At 36.0% G+C, this 12,863-nt stretch overlaps 1 protein-coding gene across 1 annotated transcript in view; it reads left to right on the forward strand.

Annotated features, from left to right (window-relative positions):
• The window catches only part of ZPLD1 (zona pellucida like domain containing 1), a 42,638-nt gene that overhangs the window by 12,239 nt on the left and 17,536 nt on the right, over positions 1-12,863 (forward strand). Inside the window, exons 3-5 of the mRNA XM_054483027.1 lie at positions 5,513-5,733; positions 8,771-8,952; positions 10,374-10,446. Coding sequence (XP_054339002.1) covers positions 5,513-5,733; positions 8,771-8,952; positions 10,374-10,446 — 476 coding nt within the window. The remainder of the gene's footprint in view (positions 1-5,512; positions 5,734-8,770; positions 8,953-10,373; positions 10,447-12,863) is intronic.

The following is a 12,863-nucleotide window of genomic DNA, read 5'->3' on the forward strand; positions in this document are numbered from 1 at the left end:
TTCTTTTCATACAGATGTTTACTTTTTCAGATCAATGATGAAGAAATATCTTGAGTCATTGCACTACAGTGCTGAGTACCAGCCTACAGCCAAATTTTGGAGTGTTGCCATCTTTGTATTGCAGAATACATATGTGCAAATTCTTTGAATAATTTATTAATCTGTACTCATTATTCTATAAAATAACTGGAAAATATTAAACATTCTGATGCTAGTGAAGGGAAATGAAGGCTCCAACAGTACTGAGATGATCTGAAAATGATGCAGTCTATCAAAAGCCTCACCATTAGCCTCAATTGAATGCTGTTAGATTTAAGCAAGTTGAGTATAAAATTGTTAAAACAAGAACAAAGTTAGATGTATTATTAGATATGTAAATAATACAATGCAAATATATTTTCAGTAATTGTGTGTAAAGGAAAAGGTGTAATTAAATGTTCTATGACTAGAACTTTATTGGGGGTAAAGAAGTTGAATGAATCCTCATTCATATATATAGAACTGGATCCATACCTTCTTTACTTCCATTTATATAGTAACTACATTCTATGAACCTCCGATCAGGACACATTTTATACATGGAGAGACAGATGGCTGACAATGTGACAGGATATTTAAAATTTGCAAAATTTTAGAACATCTGAGATACATAAAACCTTGCCCGATAGATGGATGACAGAGTACAGAACATTATTTTCACCCTATTCAATTGAATATTCAATTATTGTTAATTTCTATGAAAAGCTTAGCTTGATTAATATCAGGGGAAAAAACATTGCTGTTTTGGCAATGTAACTGCACATAAACTCTGTCTGCAGGCCTGCCATTTGACATACTTAGTATCTTTAAACATAAAACATTAAAAATCAAACTCCTAAAGATATCTACTCATTAGGTTGTTTAGTAGTCTTGAACATCATAATTCAGGCCAGGGATTGGACAGTAAAAGGCTTAAAAAATGTAGCTGTTGAGAGCAACTGTTATTCAGTAACTCTAAAAAAACTCTCTCTCCTTTCGGCAGAAATTGCCCTTTGGCAACTTCAGGTAGCCTTCTTTTTTCCTCCTCAAAGCCTCACAAATGGTAAAGTTGTGCTGAATGGATGTCTTTAGTACCTACAACCAGGAAAAGAATGTGTTTGTCTGAACAACAGTGAAAAGTCCTTAGAAAACTGGGTTAGGAAAGATTTGGACAGATCTCTTTTCTTACACTGCAGAAAGCCTTTAGTTTGTCATCTTATCTTAAAGTGGGATAAGCTTGTAGCAAATTCAGTTTCATTGCAGGAGTTACAAATTGGTTATAGGAAAACAGAAAAGAGCACTACATCTGGTCACAGTAATCATTTGCCATTTGTTAAGATATTCTAAGCATTAATTAATCCCCTTAAACAGAGCTGAGGAAACTGGTCTTTAGTTGGTTTATGTTAAGAAGAATGATGCCTGTCTTTTGTGACATATTCATTAATAGGTATTCACTTTGGTATATTTATGGTATATCAAGGAGTGCAATGATACTTGTTCTATTTCACCAAACATAAAGTGAAGTTGTAGTGAACTCTCTAACAGCTGAGGATTTGATTTCACATTCAGGCAGATGGTATCTCAGGCCATTTGATATATAAAGGTTCCCTGCAATCTCACCTGTGCCTAACACGTGTCCTCATTGCCTGCTATTTCCTCCTTTGCATTTTAATTACAAATGGATGGGAACTAGCTGGCTCCCAGCCAGCCTGAGCATATTTCATTATTCACATTTGTCCCCTCTGTGTTATAAAATTTCCACTCCTCTATCTAGCTAACTCCTACTGATACTTCAAGACTGAGCTAATGCCATCTTCTCCAGGAAGCCATTCCTAACCAGCTGGTCTGGGCAAAGCTGGCCTTCTATGCTACTCCATAGCTCTCCACGCAATCTTTCTGTCAATGTGGGTCACGCTAATGTGTCTGTCTCCTCTAACGGACTGTAATATAAAGGAGTTCCCTTGATCTGCAGTTTCATTTTCATAGTTTCAGTTAACTGCAGTCAACTGTGTTCAGAAAATACTAAGGGAAATTTCCATAAATAAACAATTCACACATTTTAAAGTGTATGCCATTATGAGTAGTGTAAAGAAATCTCATGCTATTCGGCTCCATCCTGCCCAGGATGTGAGTCATCCCTTTGTCCAGCTTATCCATGGTACATTATCTATTAGTCACTTAGGAGCCATCTTGGTTATCAGATTGACTGTCTCAGCATTGCATTGCTGTGTTCAAGTAATCCTGATTTTACTTAATAATATTTTACTCATAATAATTATTAGCATTATTGTTAATTTCTTACTGTGCCTAATTTATAAAATCAACTTTATCATAGGTATGTATGTAAAGGAAAGAACATACTATATATAAGTTTAATTATAATCTGTGGTTTCAGGCACCCACTGGGAGTCCTGGAATGTATCCCTAGAAGATAAGAGAGGACTCCTGTGCTTGGGAATATGACCACTATGTTTTGAATCCTCAGTGCGCTCTGTTGCTCCAGTACCTTATATGATCAATTAGCTAATTACTCACTGGAGTACGTTGGTTAATATAAAACCTTTCCTGCCTATGGGACTTACAGTTTATTAAGAAAAATATACAAATACATATATGATTCTAAGGCAATACAACAGCATAAAACAGAGTGGCATACCTTAGACTTGGGATCAGATCAAGTATTTGGGTAAATAAAATTTGAAACCTGAAGAATGAGTAGGAGTTACTTAGGCAAAGCTTTGGGGTAGGCAGAGCATTCCAAACAGAAGAAAGAGCACTGATACACGTAGTTGTGTGTGTTCTTGTATTATGTTTTTAAAAATGCCCACAGTACTTTAGTAAGGAATAATTTACATATAATAAGATGTGCCAATCTTCAGGGTACTGCTTGAAATGTTAACACTTGTACATACTTATATACCCTCCACCCAAATCAAGATAGAGAACATTTTTATCTTTCCCCCAATCGTTCTCGTGCTTCTATTGTAGGCAATTCCACCCCAGGAGGTAACTACTTTTCTGGTTTCTATCACTCAAGGTGATGCATTTAAAGACATGAAAAATGTTCAGATTCAAATTTAGGAAGCAAGGTTGACAGAAGAGACAGAGAGGGAGGAGCATGCAGAGGTAGGCAGGTAACAGATTATGGAGAGACTTTAGCACCTAGTTCAAGATTTGGGCTTTTGGCCTATGTCAAAAAGTAGCTGTTGAAAATCTGAGCATGAGGATGACATGACTGGATTAATATATTAACAGCTGTACTAATTGAAGGGCATTAAGACTGGAAATAAAGGAACCAGTTAGGAAGCTAGTACAATAGTCCAGGGGAGAGAAAAGGATGGCATGAGCAAAGGAATAGCATGTAGATAGAGAAAAATCAGTAGATTTAAGATGTAGTTCATAGATACTCATAAACATTTATTAAAATAAACTGTATTATTTTAGAAAAAAGGATCATTTAGAAATTATCTTTGCATTTAGATAGTTAATGTTGCTGAAGGCTGTGAAGATAGCCCCTTGATTTTAAGTAGTGTTTATTATTTTCTAGGTTGGCAAAGTATACTTCATAATTAATTTATCATTTTTCCACCAACAAAGGAAATATTGCATCGAATTTCCTATAACACCTAGCCTTTTGCCTTTTGGCCATGAAAAAGATTTTTCATCTTTCTTTATAGGTAATTTTAATGAGTTTAAACTTATTACAAAACATAGACATTTCCATATTGCTTATTCACATTCCCCAAATATGACTCACTTTGCTAGGAAAAAAACCCAGTATGTATATAGAATAAACACTCTAAAGGGATAAGGCTATTGAACATTTCTACTGTTAAATTAGGACTGAATTATTTAAGAAGATTAATTCTATGCTAAAAACCTTGAATGAAATTTACATACTACTTAGGTGAACATGCCATCATTCACCAAAAATATGTGTTATTTTGTTTGGTTTTCCTCTTTTGAACAATCAAGATCATTTCCCCATTGAAAAGCATAATCAGTTTTTGTTTGTTTCTACATGTTGAAAACTTGAGACTTGTTTCAGGCTTTTTATCTAATTGGTATAATAGGGTGATAAAAAATGGTAAAGTCACTCTCTTAGTTTTCTAGGGCTGCTGTAACAAAGTATCACAAACGATGTGATTTGAGACAACAGAAACTTGTGTCCTGGGGTGATTTGAAACACAGAAATTCATTGCCTCACAGTTCTGGATGCCAGAAGTTCAAAATCCAGGCAGGGCCATGCTCCCTCTGAAAGTCTGGGAAGAATCCTTTCTTGTCTCTTCCTAGCTTCCAGTGGTTTGCCAGCAATCTTGGGTGTGCCTGGGCCTGTAGATGTGTCACTCCAATCCTCTGCCTTCACATGGTCCCTCCCTGTGTCTCTGTCTCTTCATTGGATGTTTCTTTTATAAGGACACCAGTCATATTGAATTATGGGTTCACTCTACCCCAGTATTACCTCATCTTACCTAATTTAATCTGCAAAAACCTATTTCCAAATAAAGCCTAAGGCACTGAGGGTTGGGGCTTCAGCATATCTTTTTTTTGGGGGGACATAATTCAACCTATAGCAATTACCAAAAGTGATGAATGTAAAATAATCTACCACTAGAGAATTACCTACTAGCCACTCTCCCCATTTCCTTTTTACATTTTCTACATTACATGTAGAAAAATAACTAAATAGAGATTTGAAGACCTTGTGTGTGTGTGTGTGTGTGTGTGCGCGTGTGTGTGTGCTCACTTCTATAGACATGGACTAGACCCCATCACAGATAACCCATGGAGTCATGGAGAACCATGCAAATTGTGTTTTACATTTCCGTGTTTAGGTCATTTTTTTTTTACTGAGGCATGCATAGTCATTGGCAAAATTTTCTTACAGTGAGCTGTGCATTTTTGTTCGTAATATCAACACTATTTTTCATTCCGTTTCTCTCTAGTGTGATTTAATTTAGGCAAAATAAAATTGAATTCTGATGGATGGATTTTATTTATACAACCCATAAGATGGGTTACCAAATACCAAAGCGCTTGACAATTCGGTTTAGGTTGGATTTCAACTGCTTTCTCCTTATACTTGGGAATATGCATCATTTGTAGTGATTTTCACTACTCTTGACAGGTGATCTGAATAATCCAGTTGCTCTAGTTCTGAATTTCCTCAGTAACCTGATTGGTTTCCACTCAATTCTCTGGTCATTTGGCAATACTTGATCAACACTTAATGTACATCCACTGGACATCAAGCACAAGGAAACAGAGGTGAACTGTAATCTCTACACTCAAAGATCTCTCCTGAAATAACTAAATAAAAGGCTATTTTTCTTGTCTACTTTACTTAATAGTTGGCACATTGGATTATGGCGTATCAAATATAAAAACGAGTTAAACAGACAAAGGAGATGAGTAAATATATCAGTGGGATGTTAATGTTATTTATCTTTCTGCTTTTCTGACTTATGTTTTTTTTTATATATTTTTATTTCAGCTGAAAGAGACATCAATGTCTATTGTGGAGTGCAGGCCATTACGATGAAGATTAATTTTTGCACGGTACTTTTCTCGGGTTATTCGGAAACAGATCTGGCACTGAATGGAAGGCATGGGGACTCCCACTGCAGAGGGTTCATTAATAACAACACCTTTCCAGCAGTGGTCATTTTTATCATCAATCTCAGCACCTTGGAGGGCTGTGGAAACAACTTGATGGTAAGATTAGTGTGACATTGTGTGCTAGGTCTGGGGTCATAAATAAAAACCTCCCCATTTCATGAAAGAATAAGAAGCCCAATCTATCTCTTGAGAAAAAAAATAAATTGAACAAATCACTTTCCTTTGCCTGCACTACCAAATATACAATTCTATCTTCCAATAATGGTTATGTTTATAGTAGTGGGGCAGTCAAAGGGCCTGAGGTCAGCTGTGCCCCTCTAAGCAGCATTATTTTGTGTGAGTGACACTGATGGATCTGTCTCTACAGTTTAGCATTAGCCATATTCCTCAGGCTTTATAAGAAAGTATCTGACCATTCAAACAATGTTTGTTCCAGTGAGTCTGGCAGTGAACCGCTTGGCCTGTTCTTTCAGTGACCTCATTTAGAAAGAAAGACGAAAGATAGAATGGGAAGCTTGTAATCTTCTTTCATGCTTACCATTGAATGATCAGCGCGAGTGCTTTGTAAAAAGGGGCTGTCAGTATTTCTGGTATAATATTCTTAAGTGTGTGGGACTGTGCTTTGAATTTCAAAATGTTTATCATATCCAGTCTTACCATGAAATCCCAGTAGCACACTTTCTCTAGTCATTGTGAAAATTGAAACATCTCTTCAAACATTTCCACCCTGAATTAGAAATACGAGTTTGTAGCATTCATTTGTTTATTAATGCACTGAACACCAAAAATAGAGTTGAATAAGGAATTTACTCTCCAGTGAATTAAAATTAATAGAAGTGAATATATTGTGATTTGATGGGAGTATTAGTTAAATAGTTATACTGAAATTCACTTAGTACTATTTTTTATTTTGCTTATTTAAATATAATCTTATTGGTAAATTTGCAAATATAAAAAGGAAGTGCAATAAACATAATCACTTAGCCCAGGGAAGGAGATATTGACTTTTATTCTTCACAGGTTATTATTTTGTATTAAGGAGAAAGGATTGATTATTCCAAGGCCAGGGTTTCTAAGACTTAGTGGGAGATGAAGACAGAGAAAATAGATTTCTTTGAATCTTGTTCTTTATCTTTTCCCAGAGGGCAGTTAGAATATTGTGCCCGTGACCATTTCCAAGCCTGCAGCTTGAGTATTGTTGACTCTTTTTATTAAAAACGTTTATTCAACTCTCTGAGTTGTGGGCAGAGAGGTTATGAAGTGGGCCTAAGGGAGAGTGATGCAGGTTGATTATTACAAGTCCCTGTTCTGTGTGGAAGGAAAGAGCCTATGTGGAGATGAGCAGCATTTCCCCATCTCCCACCATGCCCTGAAGCCTTTCCTTCCCTTACTTGTCTGGATGTGTCACCTTGCCCTGCTGCCTAGAAAACGATTCAGGAGAAAAGCCAGGAAAAGTGTGCAATGTGTGTGCTGTTTACCTTTTTAAAAAGCTGAACAAGTCCGCTATAAAAATTGCTAGGCTGGGCACAGTGGCTAACTCCTGTAATCCTAGCACTTTGGGGGACCGAGGTGGGCAGATCACCTGAGGTCAGGAGTTCGAGACCAGCCTGGCCAACACGGTGAAACCCCACCTCTGCTAAAAATACAAAAATTAGCTGGGCGTGGTGGCGTGTGCCTCTAATCCCAGCTACTTGGGAAGCTGAGGCAGAAGAATCATTTGAACTCAAGAGGCGGAGGTTGCAGTGAGCCGAGATTACACGACTGTACTCCAGCCTGGGTGACAGAGTGAGACTTTGTCTCAGAAAAAAAAAATTGCTATATATATGTGTGTATGTATTTTATTTTCATAGACAGAATTGGTTTGTTTAGCTATTCAATCAAGCAAGTAGTGGGAGGAGGGGAAGATTTGCTTGTCTTTCATTTTTGCCTTAGGTGCTACCAGCTTTGGCAACTGCTCTAAGATCATTCCTTCATGGGAAAAAAATTAAGTAGGCTACTAAGTCTCTGGATTGGAATAATGATGTTTTCACTCATAAAGATTCTTGTCCCATTTATAAATTAACTAGATAATTGCCACAGCTTTGCCCATGTGCTGTTAGGTTCATGCATAAAGTTTACTCTATTGTTGAAAATTATCACAGATCTTAGTAATATAGTAGTATCTGCTCAAATATTTATTGAGTGCCCACTTGTATTTGACAAGGTCGAAGAAGCTAGAAGAACTCTCTGGTATTATGAAGGTCAAAAAATTATTGATTATTCCTAAAGTGGTGGATCTTAAATTTTAGTAAGACTGGAGAATTCAACAAAAGCTAAGCAGACCCAAGAAAATACAGATGGACAACATTTTTACATAACTTCAGAAAGTTCTTGAACCCCCAAAACCCATCTATAAACTATTGTCCTAGAAGTAGATAAGTATCTGTATGAACTAGAGAGGAAGACCCTGAGAAGATTAATCCTCAGAAAATTTATAATCTTCATTCATTTGTTTGAAAATCCTTTCTGGGGCCCAAGATGCTGGTTGCTGTGCTATGCTGAGTTTGCAAAGGTGGACAAGATGGTCCCTGCCCACAAAGAGTGTCGATGATGGCTGAGGGAACTGCCCAGCGAGCAGGCTGCTCTTGCTCTGCCTACTAATATGATGGAGATACACATTGCATATGGGGAGTCAGAGGAATTTCCTAGGGAAGGTGAGATCCTGGGGAGGAGTAGGATACATCATGGGAAAGTGGGGAGAGTGTCAGCATTATCATCAAGAGTTGGAGCCTGGAGGTATGAAGCTAAAGGGAAAAGGATCAGATTAACAGGGTTTTTTTCAGCCATGCCAGAGAATTTTGGCTTCATCCATGAGTGTTTTCAGATTACTTGTTGTAATCCTCCGAACCTATAATCTCCTTTCTTTTTTATAAAGTATGAGTAAAGTGTCTTTGGTAAATATGAAGTTTCATTTACTTACATGTCACTTATAAATTGCATTTCTCACTTATAAACTTGCAATTTCAAAACCTTCTCATTTTATAGTTGAACTAGACTCTAGAATAGATCTTGCTTAATGTTTTATTTTGCATATGAAGTGCCTAGATGTATATATAGCCACTTAATCATTAAACTGCATCTAACATTCTAACAGGTATCCACAATTCCCGGAGTCAGTGCTTATGGAAATGCAACTTCAGTGCAAATAGGAAATATTTCAGGATATATTGATACTCCAGACCCACCAACAATCATCAGCTATCTACCTGGGCTTCTTTACAAATTTAGTTGTAGTTATCCATTGGAATACCTGGTTAATAATACCCAGCTTGCCTCGTAAGTTTGCATTTTATTCCTGCTTTCTCATATTGCATTTTTGCTTCAGCCATTTTGTATCTTTCAGGGACTTAGAAAGATAGCAGGATTTATTAAAAATAGTTAAATTCAAACAATGTAATGGGAAGCTTATTATGTCTAATATATTTACCTCTATCTGTTTATCTATTATCTCTATCTATCTATATCTATCTATCTATCTATCTATCTATCTATCTATCTATCTATCTATCTCTAATTGTTATGATCCATAACAGACCCAAGCCATTTTTTTCCCCCAAATTAAGCTGACTCAAATTAGCCAGTTGTCTGCCTTGGGTTCTCTTCACTCCTTTTGCCCAAGAGCCTTGGGTGTTTCATGGCCCTGAAGGCCCTGTGGTGTCTCCGGTGTGTATGACATTTGGTAACTACATTGCTGAATTTTGCCTGGCTTCCCTCTTGGCCATATGCTTTCACTGCTGGGCTGTGCTACCCCAGATTCTGGGATCTCCATTCCTCTGTTGAGCTGTCACCTGGAAGGGTGCTCATGATTCTCCCACAAACGTGGCATGGCCTATAGGCAAGGAGCTCCAAATACAGACTGAGGGTGTAGCCTTTTGTTTATATTCATGTATTCATTATTTCCAAAGCACATACTCCAGGAGAGGGCTATGTCCACATTACAATATAATCACCTGGATTTGTTGAATATTTTTGACAAAATGGGATGATTAAGAGAACGCTTTCTCCAATTTTAGGATTTGCTATTATTAAGTCTTAGTTATTGCTTAATCTTAGTTATGAGGAAATGTGGAGGCCACATTCTACTTCATTGAAAGAATATTCATAGCTGGTTTTAATAGCACAGTGTTATAAGCACCTTGGGCGGAAGTAAGACTTTGATGTGGAAAATGAGAAAGGAAAAGCTTTGAGTCAAAAGAATATGGGTGTACAGGGAAGCATCTCTCACTCTGCCCCCCCACTCCTCAAGCTGAACACATTCCTGAGCTTCAATTCCATGGAAATTCATTGATTATTCAATTTATCACTTACCTACTATTTACCATCCAATGTTCTAGCAATGAACAAAGTAAAACAAATTTCCTGATTTCATGAAACTTCTATTCTAATGGAATTGATGAAAGTGTATTTGCATCAGATTCAAGCCCTTATCTGCCAAAAGTCCCTTAAAAGTAATGCAAAAAAAACAAAAAAGATTGCTTTAAAAATAAAATGATCATAAAGAATAGCTTGTCTTTACTTGTTCCCTCTTGCTTTTTTATTATTTTATCTCTTCAGAGATTTAAACAGTATAACAACTCCGAGCATAATTAACAGTATGTCAAAATTATTCAGGGGTTTTAGTGCTTTAAGTCTAACATCTAGGTATCACTTTTACTTTAAATCTCATCAGTGCTTTCCTTTTTCTAAATGTGTTTTAGGTCCTCAGCTGCTATTTCTGTGAGAGAGAACAATGGCACATTTGTCAGCACTTTGAACCTGCTCCTTTACAACGTAAGTTGATGGGTGAAGGATGTTATTTTCTCTTTCACTGTTGTGAGGAGTCGTTTATGTAAATGGCTTTTATATAAAAATCTACTGAAAGCCACATTAACCCTGTTATGCCTTGGTAACATTTACGTATTTTTGCCGCCATTTTCATATATCACAGTGATAAAGGTATAATAACATCTCCATTAAATTTTCTAAAAGTTGATAAAAGATTTAAATTTTATATCATAAGTGTGATTTTAAATAATTACTTCAAATGTCTACCTGCATTTACATGTATTTATTTGTTTATTTAGGTAGGGGTGTGTGAGCAGCTACAGTTAGCTTCAAGATTTAGGAAATTTTTTTTTTATCTGTGATACAAAGATTTTAACGGTACAAATGGTGTTTCCCTTGGAGGCATCCTTGGTGATGAATGTGTTAATATTTTCGATATGGGTTTTGGCTGATGACAGTTCTGTCACATCTGAAATAATTTGGATTGACTACATAGCATTATCTAAATTTTTGTCATGTAAATATCGACATTGGCAGCAAAACGTGAAAAATACATGGATTTCTATTTATAACTCTAACATTAATCCCCCAAATGATATTTTCATGTTGATTAAAAATTTTTATTCATACATTTTAAATGCCTGATTTAAATATCAATTTTTCAATCTATCAACCAACATTTTTGTAAATTATGAATCGGATTTTTGCATTATTATTCATGTCATCGTGGCACTGAGTTATAATTCATGCAACTGATTTAAAAGTCAGTGCTTTATGCTTTGAATATAATGAGCTATAAATATTGTAGTAGGACATTTTCCAAAGGCATTTAAAAAAATCATGTTTATAAGTTTGTAGTCTGACACCACAGAGTTCTAAACAACAAATTAAAATGTGTTAGAATCAAGATTGCCTTTCTGTCGTTTCTAAACTTTCTTCTGCAAAGAGAAGCTGTCGGCTGGGTGCTGTGGCTCATGCCTGTAATCCCAGCACTGTTGGAGGCTGAGGCGGGCGGATCACGAGGTCAGGAGATCGAGACCACCCTGGCTAACACGGTGAAACCCTGTCTCTACTGAAATTACAAAAAATTAGCCGGGCGTGGTGGCAGGCACCTGTAGTCCCAGTTACTCGGGAGGCTGAGGCAGGAGAATGGCGTGAACCTGGGAGGCGGAGCTTGCGGTGAGCCGAGATCACGCCACTGCACTCCAGCCTGGGAGACAGAGCGAGACTCCGTCTCAAAAAAAAAAAAAAGGAAGCTGCCAAGATACTTGGTTCTACAATACTCAGCAAGCGTGTGCCAATATTCACTTTTGATATGACCAGATATTTACTATTGTTGTTAACAATATTTATATAACTTTAAACTGGAAAATTCCCATCTGTTAATTTATATGCATAAGCTCTCTGAGGTTGAGTTGAGATTATTTGTTGGATTTAATATTATTTGTTATAATTGAGTGAGACAAAGATGAGAATTCCTGATTCTAGAAAACTGAAAAATATGATCCATATGACATTTAATGATACTATTATTTTCTGTGAAATTAAACTATTCTCTCAGTGAAATAGCAGAAAATCAAAATTTAGAAGTGTGGATTTCAGGAAGGCTTTGTTATTAAGGTCTTTCTTTTATCATTAAGAGATGGTACTGTAGTTCTGTTGCTAACAAGGTATAATCCTTCAAAGAATCTCTGAAATTGTAATGCTTAAAAAAGCCTATAATTAGATGATAACCTTAATATTTGAATTATACGGTAACCAATTTTTTGATATTAGACTACAAGTGAAATAGATGGTGCCAAAATACTTCTCCTTTTAAATCAATTATAGAGCAGTTTTAGTTTGACAGAAAAGTTGATTAGAAAGTACAGAGTTCCCACACGTATCCCCTCCCCTTGCACATATTTTTTTTCTATTATTTACATCTTGTGTTAGTGTGAAACATTTGTTACAATTAATAAACCAATATTGATACATTATTAACCAAAGTCCATAGTTGACATTTCTTTTATGTTTAGGTTACTCTTCCTCTTGTACATTCTATGGGTTTTGACAAATATAAAGTGGCATTTGCTCATCATTGCTGTATAATACAGAAGAGTTTCAATGCCTCAAACTAAAAATTTTTTAACACAGTGTCATCATAGTATTTTGCCATTTTACAGGATATTTAAAAATCAGTAATTTACACTAGAAAAAAGTTTGATATACTGTCATTAGTTGATCCAAAATCATACTTATTATTTTTTGAAATATTAACGTGTAGCTAGCCAGAGGTAATTTTATTGTAGCATTCCAAATAAAATATTATAATCTTTTGAAGCCATTAATTCCTATTTCATGTGGAACATTTTTTATTTCTAATCCTTGAGGATAATGAAATTTTATAGTACATCCCTACTACTTTCATTTTCTGATCTGTT

The sequence above is a fragment of the Pongo pygmaeus genome, chromosome 2, assembly GCF_028885625.2.
Source record: "Pongo pygmaeus isolate AG05252 chromosome 2, NHGRI_mPonPyg2-v2.0_pri, whole genome shotgun sequence".
Taxonomy (NCBI): Eukaryota; Metazoa; Chordata; class Mammalia; order Primates; family Hominidae; genus Pongo; species Pongo pygmaeus.